The sequence below is a fragment of the Phycodurus eques genome, chromosome 17 (genome assembly GCF_024500275.1).
Source record: "Phycodurus eques isolate BA_2022a chromosome 17, UOR_Pequ_1.1, whole genome shotgun sequence".
Taxonomy (NCBI): domain Eukaryota; kingdom Metazoa; phylum Chordata; class Actinopteri; order Syngnathiformes; family Syngnathidae; genus Phycodurus; species Phycodurus eques.
In genome coordinates this window covers 3,228,678-3,252,419 of record NC_084541.1, presented here as the reverse complement: position 1 = coordinate 3,252,419, position 23,742 = coordinate 3,228,678, and the positions used below count along the sequence as shown (strand labels likewise).

The 23,742-nt window shown below is 43.0% G+C and overlaps 1 protein-coding gene across 3 annotated transcripts in view; it reads left to right on the top strand.

The window, feature by feature from the left end:
* Window positions 1-3,927: 3,927 nt before the first annotated feature.
* dscama (Down syndrome cell adhesion molecule a) overlaps window positions 3,928-23,742 on the top strand; it is a 99,217-nt gene continuing 79,402 nt past the window's right edge. For all 3 annotated transcript variants that reach the window (XM_061702701.1, XM_061702700.1, XM_061702702.1), the window contains exon 1: window positions 3,928-4,442. In XM_061702701.1, the coding sequence (XP_061558685.1) occupies window positions 4,400-4,442 (43 nt within the window). In that variant the 5' untranslated portion in view covers window positions 3,928-4,399. The remainder of the gene's footprint in view (window positions 4,443-23,742) is intronic.

The following is a 23,742-nucleotide window of genomic DNA, read 5'->3' as shown; positions in this document are numbered from 1 at the left end:
CCATTTAAGCAGACTTAGAGAGGCCCTTGAGCTCTTGGTAGAATTAAGTGCTCCAGTTTTTTTTTTTTTGTCATAATCCTGTCTTTGCTCCCCTCAGGGAGTTTGTTGACCTCATGGCTTGTTTTTATTGCTTTGATAAGCTTTTAAATTATGAGGCCTTTTGGAGCCAGGTGTTTGCCTTATCCTCGCTAGGGTTGCGGGCTGCTGGAGCCTATCCCAGCTATCTTCAGGCGGGAGGCGGGGTACACCCTGAACCGGTCGCCAGCCAATCGCAGGGTACATAGAAACAAACAACCATTCGCACTCACATTCACACCTACGGGCAATTTAGAGTCTTCAACCAACCTACCACACATGTTTTTGGGATGTGGGAGGAAACCGGAGTACCCGGAGAAAACCCAGCCATGCACGCGGAGAACATACAAACTCCACACAGTCGGGGCTGGGATTTCCTCAGAACTGTGAGGCAGATGTGCTAACCAGTCGTTCACCCTGCCGGCCCTTTCCAAATCATGTCTAATAAATTAAAATTTAACACAGGTGTATTCTAATCATAGTGGGTAAACATGAATCAAAAGAAGCCAATGATTTGTATCATTATAGGTTAATCATGAGTTTTAACGGTTTCCTAGGGATTGTAAAGTTAGTGCCGGTATGTATTCGGGTGCCCAATTATTCTGGATGAAATCTTCCAATTATTGGTCTCATTAAATCTATATTCATTGGTGTAAAAAGATAGATTTTGTGGCCATTTGAGCTGTGAGACATTTTGTCTGACATTTTGAGACAATTATTGGACAAGTGACCTCTACATTTGGTGCAGACATTCAACTGTGACCATAATGATCCTCAATATTCAGCCTGTTTTCACTGGAGTTTATATATATATATATATATATATATATATATATATATATATATATATATATATATATATATAAACAAGAAGAAGAAACAAGAACTAACACACTGAAATTAGTATCATATTACACATAACATATTACACAAACAATATTACCTTAATCTCCTGACCCTGACTGCTTGGAAATCAAGGTCTACTGCAATGTAGCTTTTGTAGCTAAATATAGTTTTCAGTGCTGAATGTATGGTATGTTCACAGCTAATGGTCAGTTTTTGTTTTGTATTACAGTATTTTTAGAAACGTATTTTTAGAAACGTGTTATATCTGTTGTACCATAAATCAGTTTTATGTATTGTACATGAAGGTTTAAATAACAGAAGGGCTTGAAGAGGATAATAGCTTTGATTTGGTCATTATAACCTGACAACATGTCATGGTGTTAAAGCAAGGATTAGAACAATAAGGATTTAGCTGTGTATGAGTATACAGGCAATGATTTTAATCCAATGTTTGAACCCAAACTGTGTGCTGGGACAAATCCAGGGACGATTGATTTGCCATATGGTCAAATGATTGGAAAACCAGACAACAAAAGAATTAAGACTCAACTGGACTGCCAAGAAAATGGGTCAGTGCAGGTGTCCATGCAGCTACTTCTGCAGTAATTTTTTGTCTAAATGTTTGTTTTGTAACAAAATACAGATCTTAAAGAAGCTCCCTAACTTGAATTTGAATACATTTTTGAATTAAAAAATAAAATAAATAACCAAGCCAATCAGGCAAAACAAATCATTAAGAATGCCCCAACATTGAAGTCAATCAAGAGGTAAGTTGTTGTCCAATTCTGATGAAAATGCTTTTATGGACTGGAGGGGACAAACCACTCAGTGGTGGACTTTGTACCAACTGCCGCTAACAAATGTACAGGTGATCTCCAATGGAGTATTTTGCACAGTGCAAAGTGCAACAGCATTTTTTCTGTTGTTAATCCTGCTATTTTCAACACGTGTCAATTCTGTGAACAAGTTTTCCATGTTTTGTCAAGTATTAGAGATTAAAAGATTTGACACTCATTACGAAACCTTGTAACCTTTTTCGTGCTGCTTTCTTTGGCCCTACATTTATTAGCGGGGCTAATTACAAGAAGGAAGACACATTTAAGTGCAAGCTCTTATTTTAATATGGGTAAACCAAAGTCAGTCGAAGAGACAATTGCACACTGGCCCCAGCTTGAACGCTGTGGCCGTGTTGAACATGAAGACGAGGTTGAAACTGGAGCTTTGCTGCTACAAGACCGCAGGCAAAATAACTAAAGTTCTGTGCTATTTCTTGGCTTTTCTTAAACATGTTCAGCTCAATTCCCAAAACTCACAGGCCGGGTATATAAAAATCTTTTTCTCAGAATAATCAAAATGCATTTATTCTATTGTGTTTTGGAAAACACCCCTCACTATAAGGCAGCTAATCCAATGCCCACCCTTACCTGCTTGAATGAGTTGTATGCCCGGGGCCATCGCCCCCTTCAAACCTCCCTTTGTATGCCACTGGACACAACATAATGTTAAGTCATAATGATGTTTAAAGTTTATATTTTTTAATGATAAGTAAATATAAGGTGTGTCACGGTTAGGGTTTTCAAAGGCGATGAAGGCAAGGCAAAAACATGGAGGACCCAAGTGCAGGTAAGCAGGGAGGCAAGGCAGGAGTGAAGGAGTCTCAAACAAATTATATTTAATTTCCAAAAAAAGGCGAACATGGATAAAGCAAACTAAACAAAGTCCCACAACAAATAACCAAAGTAACAAAAACAAACAAAACAAAACAAAACAAAAAACACTTGAATAAACCTAAAACTGGAAACAAAACATGACTGGTGAATAAGATGTGGCGCAGACAGAAACCACGGAACTAAATACAAACAAACTGACGAGACAACGAGGAACACCTGGACAAGACACTGGCGGCTGGAGGGAGCTGATTGGTCGACACAAGGTAGAAGGTTGACGAGAACAGGTGGACACAATAACGAAAGGAGCACACGAGACACGAAAAACACGGCACACAGGAAAACATGAAACAAAACCAAGCCCAAAACATAGACCATGACCTTGTGCCAAGTAAAAAACAAAATCTTGTCGCATACTACTCCTGTGGTGTGCTTAAAATACTACATTTTGGAGTATTTCCCAAGCTAGACTTCCTAAGTCTACGGCGGGATGAGTTTTTCCAAAAGTCAATGTAAGCTTTACAAAATGTTGACACCACCTGCGTGTACTGTTTCGCTGCTTATATTTGTCAAGGTCAATTAATGTATGACGTTTTTGGGCACAATGCTCCTAAATCGTCCATGGAGAACTTGTGATTTCTGCAGAAATCCCATTTAAAGACAAGATTTGATCCCTGCCAATTAAAGCAACTTCTCATTTTGCTTCCACCAAACGTCTAATCAGTCAGGTGAAGCCTGGCCTCTCCCTCTCTCCACCTCCACCTCTCTCTGCCCACTCCCCTCCCTCCGTCCCTCAAAAACCATCCTCGAGCCTGCTACACAAGCAGCAAAACCAGCAGCAAAGATGTCCTGCAAAGGCCTAAGTCTTTCATACTAGATCTCTCTTCACGGGCCACCATGATCATTGTTAAAGCAAAAGACAAAGAGGGAGTTTAAAGGCTCCCTCTGAGGTTCAGCTGTTAGTCCCTCCACCCCCCACTCACGCGTGCACCTTTAAGGCAATGGGAGAGGGAGGACGCCGCTGCGGAGAGGAAGGAGAGGCTTTATCCCACACTTGTGCAAGACAGGGCAGGTTGTAGCAGGCGCAGGGACCAGTGTGCGCGGTTTGTGTGTGCGGCTTTCTGTGGGGGGAAGATGCGTGTGCTTGTTGCTCGCCGGATGGAGAGAGGTGGAGAAGAGAGAATGAGTTCCAAACGCAGCTAACAATCGTCGGCGTGCGCACTTTACGCAAATTTACAGCATCCTCTGGTGGAGACGCATATCCCTTTTTCATTCTTGTGCATTGGTGATTTTTGTTTGCATTTCGTTTTTAGCCTCACAGTTTTTTTTTTCTTTCCTTTTTTGGGGGGTGGGGGGTGGGTGGTCTGCTGGATCGTCGAGGCCGGGCGTGCGCACAGCCACTTTTTATAGGCGCCTCCAGCCACTGAGTCAGCATCCGCGGCAGAACCTCTCACCTGGACCGGAGCACTAGGAGCCGGGCTCCCTCATGTTCACCGGCAAGCAGAGGTCCGACACAGGGGGACGGCTGCGCTTCTGAGGCCCCGCGTGGTCCACCTCCAGGACACGCGATACTTGTGGATCATACACTACGCTGCACCACAAGACAATCATCTGCAGGGAGAAGCTCCAAACCTCCTCCTCTTCATCTTCCCTGGATTGTGTGTGAGAGACACAGCACCAGATATGCACGCTCGCGCCCTTCTTTCATTCCAAATGACTTGTTGAAGAAATAAAAGGAAGACAGTTAAGAAGAAAGAGTGCAGGGAGAGAAGCAGAAAAAGCCTAAGCTTGGATATTGTAAGGAGCGGGGCATGTGGATATTGGCTCTTATCTTTTCCCAGTGCATCTTGAATGGTAGGTGTACAGATTTATTTTGGATTTTTGCATGTTGGGACTTCAAGTTTATGTGAACACATCACACATGTCGTGCAGGTGCAAGTACTATCTAATTGTTTCCGAAGCATGTCCAAATATCTTTATTCGGGGGGCAGGGGGCGGCTGTCGCTATGTTCATTCTCGGGCACTGGGCCGTTTAGAGGGGTTCATCTACATTAACCTTCAGGTGGAACACCGTTTCCCTTTTATGCATTTGTAACCTTTCACATCCTTTCATCACATTGATTGAGAAAAGCTTCTAAACCGGAAAGAAAAGGGCTTTTAAATGCACACCAATGGGTGCAGCATGCATTGCAACATAGAATCTACATACTAATGTGTTAATATTGATTTCACCCCCCTGCAATGAGCTGTTGGTAAATTCTAGGCCTTAAATAAAATCTCTTCATTATTTGCTTTCTTTCGTCGTGAGTATGAAAACCGATCATTTATCCTTTTTGTAATCAAACAGTACTAGGCCGCAGTCTGTTTTTTTTTTTTTCAAACATAAACTTAAACAAACATTAAATTATATTATATCGCAGATGAAAACATGCAAGCTCTTTTGATTAACACTCATTTGAACCGTAACTACATTTTCTCAGAGGTCTGATTTGTTGTAAACAACCTGAATGTGTAAATTAATTGAAACACTACTCATTAATTTCATTGTAAACTGAAAAACGCTTCTTCTTCTACTCATTCATTTCCTTGAAATAATTTCAAAATAGCTATCCATTGAGTTTACTATTCAGAAACCCTAAAATGGATCTATTTGTAAAATGTACTTCAAGCAATTGCTACGAGTTGTGTTCATCATTTTAGCAATGCAATGAATTAACATCCACATATTGAGGCCTTTTTGTTTGGATGTCCTCGAGAAAAGGGATTATAGGATAGCTGGCTTTTTCTCTCTTGCATCGCACCCGCCATATTAGAAGCACAGACATGGAGGCATTTGGGATTGGGGGGGAAAAAAAAAAAAAAAAAAAAAAGACAAGCCCTTATCACCCCTGTCCAAGTGCATATTGCGCAAAAATGATATTGGATATCTTTTTTTTTTTTTTTTTAGATATAAATATATCAAAAGTGAATCCCTTCAATCATGCAGAATTGATAACTAGTAATTGTGTTTTTCAGTGACTGACGGCGAGGGATTTTATTTAATAGTGAATCCACTGAGGGTGTGTGAAGAAGGGGCTTTTTATGCAATGAGAACATTTGTGGGGACAAAAATTGCCTTTTTTTAAAAAAAAGAATTGCCTTTTAAAAGAAAATTGGGGCAATTAAAAGGTGTTTTTTCTTTTTTTTTTTTTTTTGCAACAATGCAGATTAGAATTAAGGGTAACGTATGAAGCATGTTCCAGGAAAACCGTGTTGTGGCCATCCTGAAAGCAAAGTGATTCTTCGGGGAGAGGGGAGTAAATGCAATGGCTGTGGTGCGCCAAAGACTCAATTTGAACTGCAGGCGAGGCGCTTTCTAACAGATATGGGCACGAAACCGATGTCCATTTGAAGTCCGACACATGTACCGTGCTGAGATCTCTGTTTTGTGAGCATGACGTATCGTTTGGCTTGCGATTGGCTTTTTTTTTTTTTTTTTTCCCGGTCTTTGGTCCAGGCATCAGCGTTGCAAAATGGCTGCTGCTTGAGACATGTACATGGAAACTTTGAATGGCAGCAGCAGCAGCAGCACTTCGCGATAGGCGCTGCATGCATAGTTAAGATGCTGCGACATTTGTATCGACAAACTTAATTCATTTGGGAGCAATTTTGCTCCTATTCATTGATTCAAATTACGTTTATGTGTATAAAATTTTTGTCTATCTTATAGCTTAGCTGAATACAGGCTGAATAAAAGGGCCGTAGTTGTTGATGAAAGCTATTAGCACCCTTTCCCTTTCCCTGCATATACTGTACAAAGGAAATAAATAGACACACATCTGTGTGAATGTGAGTCATTTGGACTCAACTTAATCACGCTCATTTAAAGATGTCCTCCGTCCTTCGTTTTGGACAAGGAGAAATAAAGGCTTTTAAGGCAGGATGCTGAGGGTGTCTCTATGGAGACCAGCTTTAATGAGTGCTGTTGAAGTGTGGGCTTTGGGCTCCTTAACACTGCAGTGTGTTCAGGTGACCCTGGGAATGCTTCCCCAATAAGTTTCATCTTTCTTAAATATGGAAGATACTTTTCAATTTTGTTTGAAGATAAACACTTTGCTGAATTGCTGAAAGATTTATCTACCTGTGACTATTAATGGATGAATTTACTGTAAAAACTAAAAAGAATCATTGTCAGTGTTGGTTTCTGCCATTTCCATTGAAATATTGGAGTTTCAACCCACCTACGATATTTGCATCCCAGCATTGAAGTGGTCATTTATGAATATTGCCTACTGTGCAAACTCCATTTTGTTCTGAACTGCCCATTTGAGGCCACATTTGCGAGTGATGAAACATTCACCATCGCTGAGAGTAGAGTATTCTGTGGAGTTCTATTTAATGGTGCTTGAGCTTTTAAACTGCTCTTGAAACAGTGACTATTAGGAGTTAAATCATAGATCAGCAATGTTTTCCATTTATGAAGGGATGAAATTGGGTATATGGCGTAATGTAGTTTTTGCTCAGCTGAGCCTTGGGGTGAAATATGATACATGCTCAATGGTGTGCTAATGAGGTGTGTAAATACACAATGATGCTCTTCAACTGTCTCTTTTTAGGATCAGCCCAGGATAGTCAGAGTTCGCTGCATAAAATCTACTTGTGCTTAATAAACAAAGTCATTTTCAGAAAACAATGTGACATGCAAGGCTCATGGAGCAACAGTTACAATTATTTATCCCTCCACAGACTGCAAACAAACAACTGCATATCACAATTTTTTTATTGCATATCTGAGAACGTCAAATGCGCTGAAACTGGTAATGGGTTAATGTGAAACATCGAGAGTTCACTGCAACCTGTTTGGGGATGTCTGATTTGCATAATGAAAACATAAACAATCCGTAGCACTGCAAAATTGTCGTCAACATAAAACCTGTATTACCTCGACAGGAAATCTTTGCCATAACATTTTTAACGTAAATCCTAACTGTCATAAAAGTGTACTTCATGTAAATTAACATTGAAACATACGAAAAAGAACACATTTAAAAACAGTAACCAATTAAACAAAACCCTGACATTGTTTATGGTGTATGTTTTTCTTCTTCTCTTCTTCACATTGTTCTTGTGTTATAACGCTGTTGAGGCTGATCTTCTTTTGGACTAAAAAGAAATCCATACTGTCCAATCAGGGGTGTTTGACTGTGGACGTTGTGTTAGATTAATACCCTTCTGATAATCTAATAATAATTTTTGATACAACTCTTTTCTTGGGCCTCATTAGATGTTAAATAGTGATTTCCACAACAATTTTCAGGTTTGGCTTAATATCATTTGTGGTCGCTTGAAGTAACTATGTGTTTGTGTGTTTGTGACAACAGAAAACAACATTCCCACACATTTCAGGTGATACAAACATCGACGTCTTTGAATGACGTTTTAAAATGTTCATTCACATTGCGCTGAGAAGTTAAGCTGCCATTTTTTGGTCAATCATAGCAGGAAGTGAAGTGAATTGAGGGTGATATTGTAATTTCAAATTTACAAGGGTGTCCAGCACACCAAAGAATATAATTCCTCCCATCTGTTTAAGTAATAATATGTCATGTGCTCCTTTTCATATTGTGCTTTGCTTTATGGACACTGACATTGTGATTCCCACAGTAGCACGAGGAGGCAGCTAATAGCAAGCAGTAACTTCAGGCCATCTAACTGGCTAACAAGCTAAACAGACTATTTCTTGTGCTTGGCCTGTATACCGATATGCCCAAAGTCCACATTATGGGCTCTATTTTTGTAGACGGCACAGCTGCTCTCAAGCGTAAAATCCAGCACATGTTGATTTTCATGTTAGCGCAAGACTCGCTCTCCATGTTTGCCAATTTGACAGACCTGTCTGCGCCAAGCTGGGCGTGTTGGCGCAGCTAGGGTGTGCCCGTGGAGGTGGGCTTGGCGGAGTGACAATTTGGTGTCAGAAAGGCTGTCTAAATTTACACCTTCTGGGACAACATCTAACTTTTGGCAAAGTAAATTTAATGTGATATTGGTGAATTTGATGGGGCCACGTTTTCAGCCGCTTTTAAAGGGAATGAAAAGACCCGCTTCGATTGGACAGGATTGAAGTCGGCTGTGACGACGCCCACACCAGCGCAGACGTCCCACTTCTAAATGCGCTGGGGTTACTGCGCTCCACGAAATTTCCAAAACCAGGTCCAGCCCGCCTCGTTGTGGAGTTACAGACTTGTGCTAGTCGCAAGAAAGAATTGCTGCAAACATAGTGTGGACTATATGGCAGCATCGACAAACACTTACACTGTATTATGTGCTGTAAATATTTGTACAAGTTGTGGTTTCAAAAAAGTGGCAATGCGGCCCCCGGGCCACATGTCGGTGACACCTGACAGAGAATATAAACATGATGCGAACTCACACAACCAAATAGCACCAAAAAGCATAACGTGCTAACATAAAACCAGGGAGTAAGGGTTACTGCTCAATCTTGTTTGACAAGTACAAGGTTGGCATCATGGTGCTGTTTTAACCCAATTATAATCAGACAAAACAACGTTACGTAGTAGAGGTCGCATTAGGGCCAGTGGGAAACGAGGTCTTTGTGGTGCGGTGTCTTTTGGTGCACTCTGTCACATCACATACAGTTAAGATGGGCTGACACAGTCACAGCAACAAGCCAGCTCCTCAGTTGCCCATTAACGTCAACAGACCAGTCGACACAATGTAGGCCACCGGGAAAGGAATGTGTTTTCAAAATGTCCTTACTGACCAGAGAGACTCTAGTTTGTAATGCTAGAATGAACTTTTCAATTAATTATAATTACTTTTGATGTGATTAAAAGACATGATGTGATATGTGATATCATTTTACCATTGTATGCCAGTTTTATTCAAAATACAGGTGCAGTATATTTTAGTATCTCTGGTAGTAAAAAAAAAAAAAAAAAGGGTAATTTGGCTGCTTGGTATTGAAGTGCTGCTTCCAGTGAGTGAAAGTTTAAACAATGCTTTATTTATGATACTTTTCAAGGGGGCTCGCTTATCTATTCAGACCCTGAGTTACTTGAGAACAAATAGCCGCTCGCCTCGCTGCAACCCCCAAGCTCCGCCCCAGTCGCCATGAATGATGAGGGCCTACGCTTAATCTTCCCTATCGACACTTATTGTTAATTTAAATTTAAGTCACCAAATATGGAGTCTTGCTCTCTAAAAATCTCAACAAAAGTGTATTTTCATGGTGACATTATTTCAGCCTTCTTGACTTGACATATTTTGGGTCCACTTCGAAGATGATTCCAACTCCTTACAATTTGTCTTCCCGGACTTGCAAATCTCACCTACATTTGCCATTGGATGTCAGCGTTTTTCGTATTTCTCCACTGTGTATGCTTACACTTTGGCTTGGCTGTCGAGATGAGAGTAGACTCAAGCATATGCTAATGGGTGCACATTGAACTGTTAAAGGTTTCATTTAACCCCAACTGCAATGCTTAAGGAGATGATGATGTGTAGTGAGGCAGAAAGAGGAGGAAGAGTGGGGGAAGAAGGCTCATATGGAGTCAGCTTGTGTTATGCTTACAGATTCATGTCAATTTATTCTGGTTCACCATGCAGAAACAACATTTTTTTAGGCACTTTAGGCTCTGGTGAAGGCTGGCCAACAGTTAGTGTTTGTCCACACAACTGGAAATCGCTTAAGCATTTCTTTGCATGTTGAGTTTCCTTGGTAGTGATGATTTTTTAACTTTTATTTGTGTATTTTTTTTTTTTTTTTTGCTGGTTTATTTTACAAGAACACTTTCAATTTGTTGTGGTGATAATGAGTGATCTAAGAGGATTTATCAAAAGTTAGGCAAACTGAGCTTGAAAGTAATAGGATGATGTGAAAACAAAAAGTAAATGTCACAGAAATGAATTGTAAGGATCATAAATTATGTATTTCATACATTTGAAAATATACTTTTGTTACATCGTCTTTTCTGATTTCAACGTGTTGTAAATTACACTTACACTGTTGTTAAAAACAATCCAAACCTTACAAGAACTGTGTGTGAGTTAAAAAAAAAAAAAAAGGATTTACTGAATATGAGAATCTAAAACAGCCCCATGTTTTAGATTCTTAGTACATAAAGAGAACCTGGGGTATATGATCACAGAACACAAGATCGCTGGGATTAATTCATTACAGAACAACAAAAAACAAAAACACATAAATTGTCTTTATTGGGTTTTTGGAATTCTAAATTTGATCATTAATATACATGTATTTAATTTTCGTGATTGTGTACCAAACAAGTAGTAGTACTAGACCAAAATAGCATTTTCTTTCTCTGTGGCTGATGTTGCGATATCGTAAAGGCCTAACCGAATCATGCTGATGAGCATTCTGAATCTGGCTCGGTTTTGTGGCCTGAAAACGTGTTACATTTTCAAACATTCTGGCAAATGTTTCATTTAAGTGTTGCTGGCCCCCAGCGCCATTCCGCTTCAGTACCCGCTCTATCAGGCTGAGCCCAGAAGTGATTATGCTAATTACTGTTTGATCAGATGATTAAATTATAATTTGATTAATCCAGGGCACTCAGCGCTCCGAATACGTTGATGTGTGTTTTGCCTGCCGGTGTTTGCTGAGCCTCCAGCAAGCTGTTTTAGAAACACCATCCAGAGGTAGAACAGGAGAAAGACATGCAATACGTTTACAAGGTTGGACGATGAGGCAACATGAAGAAATCCAGGTTTTGCATTGTCTAATGAAAAAAAAAAAGATGACTAACAACACCTGCTCATGTCTCTGTGCAGATTTAGTGTAGTGTATTGTTAGTCTTCGCTAGTTGCTGTTATTCTCAATTGACTGTGTTTCCGTCAGGGTAATTTATAATAGTGCTGCAGAGACCGCTGGTTGTAAAATCCCAAAATTGATTTTGTTTTGAAATACTGTAGCCACTACTGATCTGCAACTGTACAAATCACAAACTCTAAAACATGCAGAATTTCAATAGCACTGTCTTGGTTCATATTACTCATTGTTTTTTTATTTTGCGATTATGTGTATATGATCTAACTGTTTTAGCACTGTAAAGTGCTATTACAATGTGGACAGGTCACAATTGAGCCTTTTTATGTTTCGAGATTCTTAGTAGTACTCAAATGTCGTAACGGTGCAGTGGTCTCACCATTGAGGCAAATGGAGGACTGTGGTGGGGAGGGAATGGAGGAGAGAGACCCACCGTGTGTCTGAGTGTGCGTGTGTATGCGGCATATTTTTCTGAAGCACAAAGTAAATTGCTGCAAGCGCATGGGGAGCAGTGTCTAGTCATCTGACCCACAATACCATTTAACCCCAGGACTTTGATTTGCCCTCCACTTTCAACTGCCATCTTATTTCACCTCTTTATGTCTCTTGTACAAATAGCTGTTTTCAAACCAGAATCAAACAATGCATGTCTAATTGAGGTACCTTCCAAATGCAAGAGCAATATTTTAGAGACACATACAGTAAGCCCCCCAACCAAAACCTGAGTGGTGTTCTGTTTTTGGACTTCTGTGCTCGTCATGGATTGTCCATAACGAACACTATGTTCAGACATAAGAGTCTCCACATGTGCGCTGGGCACCAGGACACCCGAGGCCGCAGTTCGATGAATAACTTTGTGGTCGTGTCATCAGCTTTGCGGCCGCATGTCTTGGACACTCGGGTGAAGAGAGGGGCGGAGCTGTCAACCGATCACCACCTGGTGTGAGTTGGTTCCGATGGTGGGGGTCGGTCCGACGTGGCAGACCCAAACGTATTGTGAGGGTCTGTTGGGAATGTGTGGCAGAGTCCCCTGTCAGAAGGAGCTTCAACTCCCTCCTTTGACAGAACTTCGCCCTCATCCCGGGGGAGAGTGAGTCTGAGTGGACCATGTTCCATGCCTCCATTGTGAGGCGGCCGACCGGAGCTGTGGCCGTAAGGTTGTCGGTGCCTGTCGTGGCAATAATCCCCAAGCCCATTGGAGGACACCAGCGGTAAAGGATGCTGTCAAGCTGAAGAAGGAGTCCTATCGGGTGTTATTGGCCTGTGGGATTCTAGGGGCAGCTGATGGGTACCGGGTGGCTAAGCGGAAAGCAGCTTTGGTGGTCCCAAAAACACGGGCGTGGGAGGAGTTCAGTGAGGCCATGGAAAACAACTTCCTGACGGCTTTGAGGAAATTCTGGTCCACCGTCTGGTGTCTCAGGAGGGGGAAGCAGTGCACCATCAACACTATGTATCGTGGGGCTGAGCTCAAGCAGCGCACATTCCCCACTATACTCGGGACATTGTGAGTTAGTGGGCAGAATACTTCGAAGACCTCCTCAATTCCACCTACATGCCTTCCCATTAGGAATCAGACTCTGGAGACTCTGAGGTGGGTTCTTCTGTCTCTAGAGTTGAGGTCACCGAGGTGGTTCAAAAGCCCTCAGTTCCTAAAGGCTCTGAATGTTGTGGGACTGTCCTTGCTGACACACCTCTGCAACATAGCGTGGACAACGGGAACAGTGCCTCTGGATTGGCAGCCCGGGGTGGTGTGTTCCGAAAGTAGGGATATCACACTCCTCAGCCTCCCTGGTAAGTTCTATTCATGGGTTCTGGAGAGGTGAGTTCTCAGATTCAGAAGGAGCAGTCTGGTTTTTTTTTTGACCGTGGAACAGTGGACCAGCTCTACGCCCTCAGCAGGGTCCTCGAGGGTGCATGGGAGTTTGCCCTACCAGTCTACATGTGTTTTGTGGACTTGGAGAAGGCGTTCAACCATGTCCCTCAGGGACAGAATTTCTAACCACAGCCAGAGTGTTGAGGGGGTTCGGTTTGATGACGTCAGTGTCACATCGCTGCTTTTTGCGGATGAAAATACATACTCTAATGTTAGCTAGGTATTTGCATCTATGTTGACCCACCACTTCTTAGATGCCTCAATGTTGGCATTAGGCATTTTATTGTCTCACTCACCTGATTGACTTCACTGAAGTTCAGCGCACTGTAGGCTAAGGAGGGGGCGTGCCCGTTATTTCGACGCGTCGTGAAACCTCCTTTGCACAGTATACTGAGCTGACTGGTCATTTAAACAAAGTAAAGACACATTTTTTAACGCTGCCACACACTTCTTCTTTGGTTTTCAGCCCTTCTTCATTGGGTTGCTGCACTTCTTTGTTAGTTTGCAGCGCGTTCTTTTTCAGGTCTACGACTCGGCGAACTGACGGCATCAAAACTACAAACTGAAATTTTAATATTTGAATGACTCTGGGATAATCAGAATGTTCGTCCCGGTTCCAATCAATTCCCGATACTCGATGCCCAGCCGTAAGCGTTTGGTAATGTAGCCAAGCATATCTTAGCTATTGTAATGTGAAGCTTGACACAGGCAACTCTATTTTAGGTTTTACACTCTACTGTATATTTTTGTTGCACGCCTTACAGAGATGCAGATCACACATTTGCAGGCATGCGAGGAAAGCACGTCAGAGTGATGGGCTGTGCAAATTACTGTGTCCCTAAACAGAGGCTTCCTGGGGGTACCTTGCTAAAGGGGAACTTAACAGTAATCAGGACGCAGACCGGCATGTAACCAACGACTAGTTGCAGGACTCAAACAATACCGCCCTGGGCAACTGTCCCTGTTGCTCATATCAAAAACTGCTCCTGTCTAGGGTTAACCCACACATTTTTGTGGAGAATCAGACAAGCCTGCTGATGAAGGCTGCAGTTGGACTAAAAGTGTTGGCTTTCTGTGAATGCTTGAATTGCCCTGTTAGTGTTATAGTGTTATAGTTGAGAGATTGATCAAAACGTTTTAGTTAGCACTTTCTGGGAAAGAAATGCTGCCAAGTTGCTAACTGCAGTATGCTGTTAATGTATTGCATATAGGCTCCTATGGACTGCCACCATATTAAGATAATCTTTAATGTGTCAGTGTTCCTCCTTCAAGTAATCTCATTCATCCTTTCCTGCTGGGTTTAATGTCCCCATCACAGCAACTCTAAGACCCACCTCCATCCCTCAGTCGTCCTCTTTCTCTCCAGCCCGAAGAATTTCTACTGAAAACTACTGCCACTCATTCAGTGGAACCTCTAAGGTCATACACAATTTGTTCTGTGGCACAGGTTGACGTCCCATTTAGAATAGGTTTTGGAAAAAATCCAAATAAAGAGTTGGCCCTTTGATGCTTGCTGAAATGAGGTCTTGCATCATGTCATGACTAACAGTATGTTTTTCCCAAAACTGTTGATTAAATTTCCAACTTGTAAATACCTCCGGTATGTACCTAATTGATTTGGAACAATATTAAATGTTGTCACAAGATACATTCTGTTCTGCTGTGTCCATACCAAAATGCATTAACTGTACATCATGAATATCTGACTGTTTTCCCTGTGCTCCTGCTAATGATGGGCCTTTGTAATGTGCATGTGGCATCAGCATGATCTTATTTGCTCACTCACAGTTTAGTCATTTAATTTCTCTTTACCTTCCTCTGTCTGAGTTGATTTGTAGTATTTCTCCCCTTCCACCTTGGTGATATAACTCATTAAAGTCCCCAGTATGCGAGAACTCTCTCATCTTCTGTTGCCGCTCATATAGATGAGCATTCATATGCATCAACTAGCCCACTTCACGGTGCCTCTTGTCTTGCCCTCTAGAGAGTTGACATCAGAGGAGACTATCATTGGTTTTACATAGCATCTGCATGGCACCGAGCGCAGTGCTCAACAATTATTCATGACGGCAAATTGGGAGCTGATGATTTGGGAGTGAGGCGTCCCTGTTCTGTGATCTGTACATCTCATCTCACCACATTTCGCTTTACGAGGTATTCTGTTAGGCCTTAGGGCAGGAGTGGAGGGGGTGGAGGTTGTGAGTCTGGGGGCCATCCGAGGAGGGGCGGGGGTCGATGTGGATGCTTACTCACTGTCATCGTGAGGCCGCCCTGTCCTCCACCCGATCTACCACCCCTCCTCTTTTTAATACCCCAGCCCCCATTCCGCCCTCCCTAGACATTGTCTGCCGTAATTACCTGCATTGCCTTTCACGAGCTGTCAGTATGGCTCAGTGCTTGTTTGCTGCAGTGAAGTAGCCCTAATGTCTTGATGCCCTAGTGCTGGCTGCAGCACCACAGAAATCTCTGACCTGCTCAGGTCCACACTAGCGAGCTTCAATATATTCGGGCTGGGAGGAGATGATAAAACCATGAGAGGAACCTTGACAAATATTCAGGACACTATGAAATAAAATGAAACAGTATTTACTGTTGATGAATATGGTAAGCACAGGCTGAGCAAAGAGCCCCTGACACATCAGTCCAGTAATATGCAGGCTAATGCAAGGGCCTATTTATATTGTTGAGTTTGTGGGACCTGTATTGATCAGACATTTACCTAAATAAATTGCCTGTGCGATTTTGGAAGGAGCCACTGATGGGCGTTGTCAGAGTGAAGGTTTGCAGGATAACTGAGCACACGATTATGGGAAGATAAAATCACAGTGTGATCATGTCTTTGGAAAATTACACACACACACACACACATACACACACACACACACACACACACGCACACACTATGTACAGTATGGCAGCACAGTGGACGACAGATTAGCACATCTGCCTCACAGTTGTGCTAGAGGACTCTGCATCTTTTTGCACAATTGTCCAAAAAAATAAAATAAATATAAACAAAATAAATAAATAAAATAAAATAAATTGTCCCGGCATTACCAGATTACTAGCAACCTTTTATTGCTCTGTGACTGTTTTTCTCAACGTCTTTATGTCTCAAAAGTGTTTTCTGTCAATTGACTGTCTGTTGTCGTACTAGAGCGGCCGGAGACAAATTATTTGTGTTTTTGACATACTTGGCAAAATAAAGATGATTCAGATATCCATCCATCCGTCCATTTTCTACCGCTTATCCGGGTCGGGTCGCGGGGGCAGTAGCTTTAGCAGGGACCCCCAGACTTCCCTCTCCCCAGCCACTTCATCCAGCTCTTCCAGGGGGATACCGAGGCGTTCCCAGGCCAGCCGAAGGACGTAGTCTCTCCAGCGTGTCCTGGGTCGTCCCCAGGTCTCCTCCCGGTGGGACGTGCCCGGAACACCTTACCAGGGAGGTGTCCGGGAGGCATCCGAATCAGATGCCCCAGCCACCTCATCTGGCTCATCTCGATGCGGAGGAGCAGCGACTCTACTCTGAGATCCGGATGACTGAGCTTCTCACCCTATCTCTAAGCGAGAGCCCGGACACCCTGCGGAGGAAACTCATTTCGGCCGCTTGTATCCGGGATCTTGTTCTTTCGGTCACGACCCACAGCTCATGAACATAGGTGAGGGTAGGAATTAAGATCGACCGGTAAATTGCGAGCTTCGCCTTTCGGCTTAGCTCCTTCTTTACCACAACAGACCGATACAAAGTCTGCATCACTGCAGACGCTGCACCAATCCGCCTGTCGATCTCCCGTTCCATTCTTCCCTCACTCGTGAACAAGACCCCAAGATACTTGAACTCCTCCACTTGGGGCAGGATCTCGTCCCCGACCTGGAGAGGGCATGCCATCCTTTTCCGACTGAGGACCATGGTCTCAGATTTGGAGGTGCTGATTCTCATCCCAGCCGCTTCACACTCGGCTGCGAACTGCTCCAGTGAGAGTTGGAGATCACGGCTTGATGAAGCCAACAGAACCACATCATCAGCAAAAAGCAGAGATGCAATACTGAGGCCACCAAACCGGACCCCCTCTACGCCTTGGCTGCGCCTAGAAATTCTGTCCATAAAAGTTATGAACAGAATCAGCGATAAAGGGCAGCCTTGGCGGAGTCCAACCCTCACCGGGAACGAGTCCGACTTACTGCCGGATATGCGGACCAAACTCTGACTCCGGTCGTACAGGGACCGAACAGCCCGTATCAGGGGGTTCGGTACCCCATACTCCCGAAGCACCCTCCACAGGACTCCCCGAGAGACACGGTCGAACACCTTCTCCAAGTCCACAAAACACATGTAGACTGGTTTGGCTAACTCCCATGCACCCTCGAGGACCCTGCCGAGGGTGTAGAGCTGGTCCACTGTTCCACGGCCAGGACGAAAACCACACTGCTCCTCCTGAATCTGAGATTCGACTTCCCGACGGACCCTCCTCTCCAGCACCCCTGAATAGACCTTACCAGGGAGGCTGAGCAGTGTGATCCCCCTGTAGTTGGAACACACCCTCCGGTCCCCCTTCTTAAAAAGGGGGACCAACACCACAGTCTGCCAATCCAGAGGCACTGTCCCCGATGCCCACGCGATGTTGCAGAGGCGTGTCAACCAGGACAGCCCCACAACATCCAGAGCCTTTAGGAACTCCGGGCGAATCTCATCCACCCCCGGGGCCCTGCCACCGAGGAGCTTTTTAACTACCTCGGTGACCTCAAACCCAGAGATAGGAAAGCCCATCTCAGAGAACCCCCCATCTCAGAGAACCCACACTCTGCTTCCTCATGGGAAGGCGTGTCGGTGGAATTGAGGAGGTCTTCGAAGTATTCTCCCCACCGACTCACAACGTTGTGATTCTGATATATATATATATATATATATATATATATATACATATATATATATATATATATGTACACACACACACACATACATAATATATATATGTGTGTGTGTGTCTGTAAGATAATGGTGTCAGAGGGAACCAGCACGATCACTGGCTGCATTGACTCGTGCGCCTGTCAACCAAGGACACGTCAGCCTCTGTGCTCATGGGCTCCACAACATTAACGCTCCTCCCCCCACACCCTTATGACACACCCTTGTGCACTCTCCTTGACCGAAGTGTGTCTGGCGCCCTTGAGCTCCAAATACAATTGCAGGGGCTCCACAATGGGGGGACTGCTTTGGAAGTCTCCGACAATACACATGCGGGTCTTCAGAGTGGCCCACCACCAATAGGTACTGATATGTGGCAATAGCACAAGCACTATTTCACACAGTAAGATGGAACCCATCGTTGAAAGCCTACATCACCCTGTGCTTCCCTGTTTTACCCTATGAGACTGACACAACATAGACAAAGGGTAAATTTATCATTTATATTTGTGGGTTGTATAATTATATATGATCACCTTTGGGCTTGGTGTGGGGTAGTCTAACATATTATGTTGTACCACACCGTGTGATGCTTGATTAGGGTGTGGGACGGACTCATTTCAATGATTTCAGAAGCCGAACCGGAACAGAACTAATGACCTCTGCTAAGCAGGCAGACATCGTTTGATTAGTTGGGTTTGTTTCGTACTACCAGTTCACTGAGTATTTAAAAATTGGTCAGAGGATTCAAGTTTTACTTAATTAACTCTCAGTGCCTTAAAAAAATACCACAAGGGGCAATGAGTCACTGGACAGCTGGTCTGACTTCCTGTTCTCCTGAATCATGTTTTGTTTTGCTCCTGTACACTGGTGTAAAGGTGGGGTAACTATAAAAGTGAGAGACAGGGTCCAAGAAGTGTAAAGGAGAGATGGAGGTGAAAGAGCCAACGGCCTAGATGAAGAAAGCAAATTAGGAAGAACAAGGGACGCATGCATTTAAAGGAGGTTGTGAGAGACACCTAAGGTGGAGCGTACTTTGACCTGCGCCATGGTTTTGTGTTTCTCTTTTAATAGGTGCCTATGTGTGACTGTCTGAGTGCTTTTCAGCTTTTCCGCTTCCCCACTCAACCCTTCCCGCACTATTTTCTTGGCATTGCACTGAAAAATAAATGTAGTCGGACTGTATCTATCTGAAGCATTGCGATCTTAAAGGGTTGTGTGTCCATCAAGCTTTCTCATCTGAAGAAATCAACCACCCGAAAATGGGTGGTGGTCTCAATATTTGATGAGTTGGTGCACACAAGACTGAGACAAAAGCAGTTATGCAGCGCAGCAGCCTCTCTTCCTCGTTCAGCTACTTCTCAAACACATGCCAACCAGAGGCTGCGTGACGTCTGTCTCGGGAGATCAACTCTTTACTCAGCTTTACGGAACATTCAAATCCTATTTATAAAATACTGAGTAGACATAATTATAGATACAGAATATTTAACTAATGACATGAGAAGCAAAAGGTGTAAATGTCAAGTTCATATGAAAAATAATGGAAAGAAAAATGTTTCCCAACCCTTGAGCCAAGGCACTCATTCAAATCAGACAAATTCAGTACCTGAGACTGTGCTGGATCATTGAGGATCAGTACAGCATATTAACCCGAATGAGCTCAGTACCTTTAGTACCTTCTACCTCTGTGACCTCAAACCCAGAGATAAAAGAGTCCATCTCAAAGTCCACAGACGGTGCTTCCTCATAGGAAGGCATATTGTGGAATTGAGGAAGTCTTTGAAGTACCGGTATGCTCCACTGACTGAGAACGTCAAGGTCAGCAGTGCCTCATCACCCCTATACACACTGTTGATGGTGTACTGCTTCCCTTCCCTGAGACACAGGATGGTGGACGAGAATTTCCTCAAAGCCACACATAAGTTATTCTCCATAGCCTCACCAAATCCCTCCCATGCCTGGGTTTTTGCCTCTACAACCATCAAAGCCGCACTTTGCTTGCCTGCCGGTACCCATCAGCTGCCTGAGTCCCACAGGCAAAAAATACTGGTGGCACTCCTACTTCATCTTGACGTCATCACTCATAATGTTCCTTATGGACAATCGGTGATGAGCAAAGTCCAGTCATATAGCAACTCAGTTCCTGGTCAGAAGGGGCCGTTCATTCCCATTCGTGCCCTTCCAAATCTCACTGTCATTGCCCACATAAGTATTGAAGTCCCCAGCAGAACGAGGGCATCCTCAGCAGCAGTACTCTACCCCCTCCAAGGACTCCAAAATGGGTGGGTACTCTGAGTTACTATTAGGTGCATAGGCACAAACAGGCAGGACCCTTCCCCCACCTGAAGCCACAGGGAGTCTACCGTCTCTTAACCAGGTTGAACCCCATTGTACTGCACTGAGCAGGGTCACGATAAGTCGGCACTTCTCACCTGGGGCAACTCCAGAGTAGAAGAGAGTCCAACCCCTCTCAAGTGGACTGCTATAAGAGCCCAAGCTGTGTGTCGAGGAAAGCCTGACTATATCTAATAAGAACTTCTCGACCCTGCACACCAGCTCAGGCTCCTTCCTAGAGCCAGCTTTTGTAGTTAGGGATCAGACCGTCAAGGTCCCCACCCAGCTCACATTGCAACGGAATCCCTTGGCCTCTCCCACACATGGTGAGCCCATGAGAAGGGGTCGGTGCAGACATGGGTGCAGGCCCTGCCACCAGGTGCTAGCCATCGAGCCCCGCCTTTTTACGGTCCATCACCTTGGACCTATTGGCCCTGGGTGACCCCACCCCAGGGGCATGAAGCCCCAGACAACTTAGCTCCTCGGATCAGTGAGACACAAACCCCTCCATCATGATAACGTCATGGCTCTTCAGTTAAATGTCTTGTTTTTGATGCGACAAAAACACTGTTGTCAGTTTACTCAATTACTGGTAAATGTGAGACTCTTCATCTCAAGTCCAAAGCGATGCATGTTTTGGAAGTAATTAATATTTAGTTAATACTTTTACTCAGCTACATTAATGCTCAATAAGAACAAACCCCCGTGATGAACGGTGTCATCGCTCTGCTGCCTTTTCTGCCATCTCTTACTTAAGATCTGACAATGTTGCAGCTGTCAACAAATACAACAATTTACTATTTAACACCTGAAGGACAGGCCCGCTGAGTACTGTATGTGTGAAGTGAGAACAGCTAAAAATGTGCTGAGACATGTGTTCGCCATGGTGTTTGTTTGTCGTAACAGGTTGAGCGACCAGTGGGTGAAAGTGGCCTGTGATTTGAGTATGCTCATTAGGAATTTATGAAGCGCTAAAATGTTTGGTCTACAGGGAAAGGGGATTGGCAGCTGTCACACAGGCAGGCAGATGGGAAGGCGGGTGGTCCGATGACAGGGGAAGAGACACAAACACAGACACTGAAGAAATAATGTAGTACAAATGTTTGGAGGTATGCTTTCGTAATAATAATTTGTGATGTTTTAACACGTATCGATTAAGCTAGAAAATCACTGTTTAGTTCAGACCTTGCCAAGCAATAACTGCTAACTGAAGGTAAAAGGTTTTGACTGTGTTTAAGGGGTTTGTACATTGTACATGGAAGTTGATATAAGGGGCAGTGACATTATGTTTCAATGACAGACTGTTCAATTGTACATCATTGTGACTCAAAAAGTGATAATGAATTCCTGGATAAACTGTACCTCTTTGACTAAATGTACAACAAAATGGGGTTTTCATTGCCCTGTGCGCCACTCCTTTACACGTTTTCATGGAAATTGGTTTTGTTGGCATAACATGACTGACAAACTCACCAACTAACAAATGCTGATCAAAACTGCCTCTTGAAATTTGGACTTGGTGTGGGCGGTAATAATTTAGGACATATTTACTTTAGGATTGGACCTGGACCTGCATTTAAATGTTACGCATTTAATACCCAACTTCTTTTTATATACAATGGATATACACACCCCTCTTCAAATGGCAGGTTTTTGTGATATAAAGAAAAAATCAGTTTTCAAAACTTGTTCCACCATTAATTTGACCTATAACTTGACAACTCAATTGAAAAACAAAAATCTACGTTTTGACACGGTAAGTAAAAATAAATAACTAATATACTGTAATGTGTTTGCACAAGTATGAACTCACTCTTATACATAATTGGGGATGTGGCTTTGTTCAGAATTAACCAAACACCTTCAAACTATATTAAATGGAAGTCACTAGATCTGCCACCATTTAAAGTCCCTCTGATTAACTCCAACTAAAGTTCAGATTTTCTAGTATGCTTTTCCCGAAAATTTTTGTATTCACATGTTATATATAGCGCAAGCTATGGTCTGCAGAGATCTTCCACAGCATCAGATGGATCTCATTGTTCAACGGTATCAGTCAGGAGAAGGGTACAAAATAATTTCAAGGCATGAAATATGTCATGGAACACATTGAAGACAGTCATCATCAAGTGGCGAAAATATGCCACCACAATGATTGTCGCGAGAATTGGACAGCCCTTCAAAATTGATACAAAATATAAAAAGAAAACTGGTCAGGGAGGCTGCCACGAGGCCGAGAGCAACATTGAAGGAGCTGCAGGAATTTCTGGCATGTATTGGCTGCTTAGTGCATTTGACAACAATCTCCCGTGCTGGGCTAAGATGTATGATGGCAAGTCGGAAGGAAGCCTTATTTTAGAAAGAAGAACATCCAAGCGTGGCTCCATTTTGCAAAAAAACAGTTTTTATATTTCCCAAATGCATGTGGAACTTACTGTATGTTATTGTCCAATTAAACTAAGGTTGAACATTTTTTTTTTTACCATCGTGCCAAAAGGTATGTTTGGTGCTGGATATTAAGAATGTAAAGGTGTTTTATAACTATAACATGTTTGATATGCAGCAAGAAGGACAATCCATCACTGAGGAACTCAGATACAAGTTTTTGGCTTGTCTGTCATTATTAACATATAACTGTGAAAACAGAAAAAAAAAAATTGTCAATTTATTAGTTTGATTGGCTTTTTGCAGAGCAGCAATGTGGCGCAATCAAACCAATTACAATTACAGCTTGCAAATTTCAATCCAAGACGTAATGGACACTAGCGTAGAAGTAAAATGTTACAAACTTATTATTCAGTCATAATCCATACTTGGTAAAAACCACAGCGCTTGCGAAGAACTTTGTATGATGATATTTACAGTTTATGATGGGTGGTATAGTCATAATGTATAGCCTAGATGGCCATCATCAAGTTATTGGATATGTAAACATGCTTATTTGTGAGGAAGGGCGTGTCTTTGTCCTGTAGTGAGTTCTGGCATTCTGTCTCATTTATTTACCATCCAATTCTGCTCTCCCATGGCCCTATTGCAGTGTATTCCCATAGACACATTGATGCAAGCTTCCTCCATTGCAGTGAGCAGAGAGGACAGACAAGAGAAAAATAAAGGAAAATAAACACACTGGCAGTACAGCAGATTAGCAATATTCTCATCTTTTGGAGTTGTATTTATTTCAACGCTTCAAGACATGACGTGCAAAGTAGAACTTTTGAAATAATTTTCTAACATTTTCTTTTCTTGTCTTTTT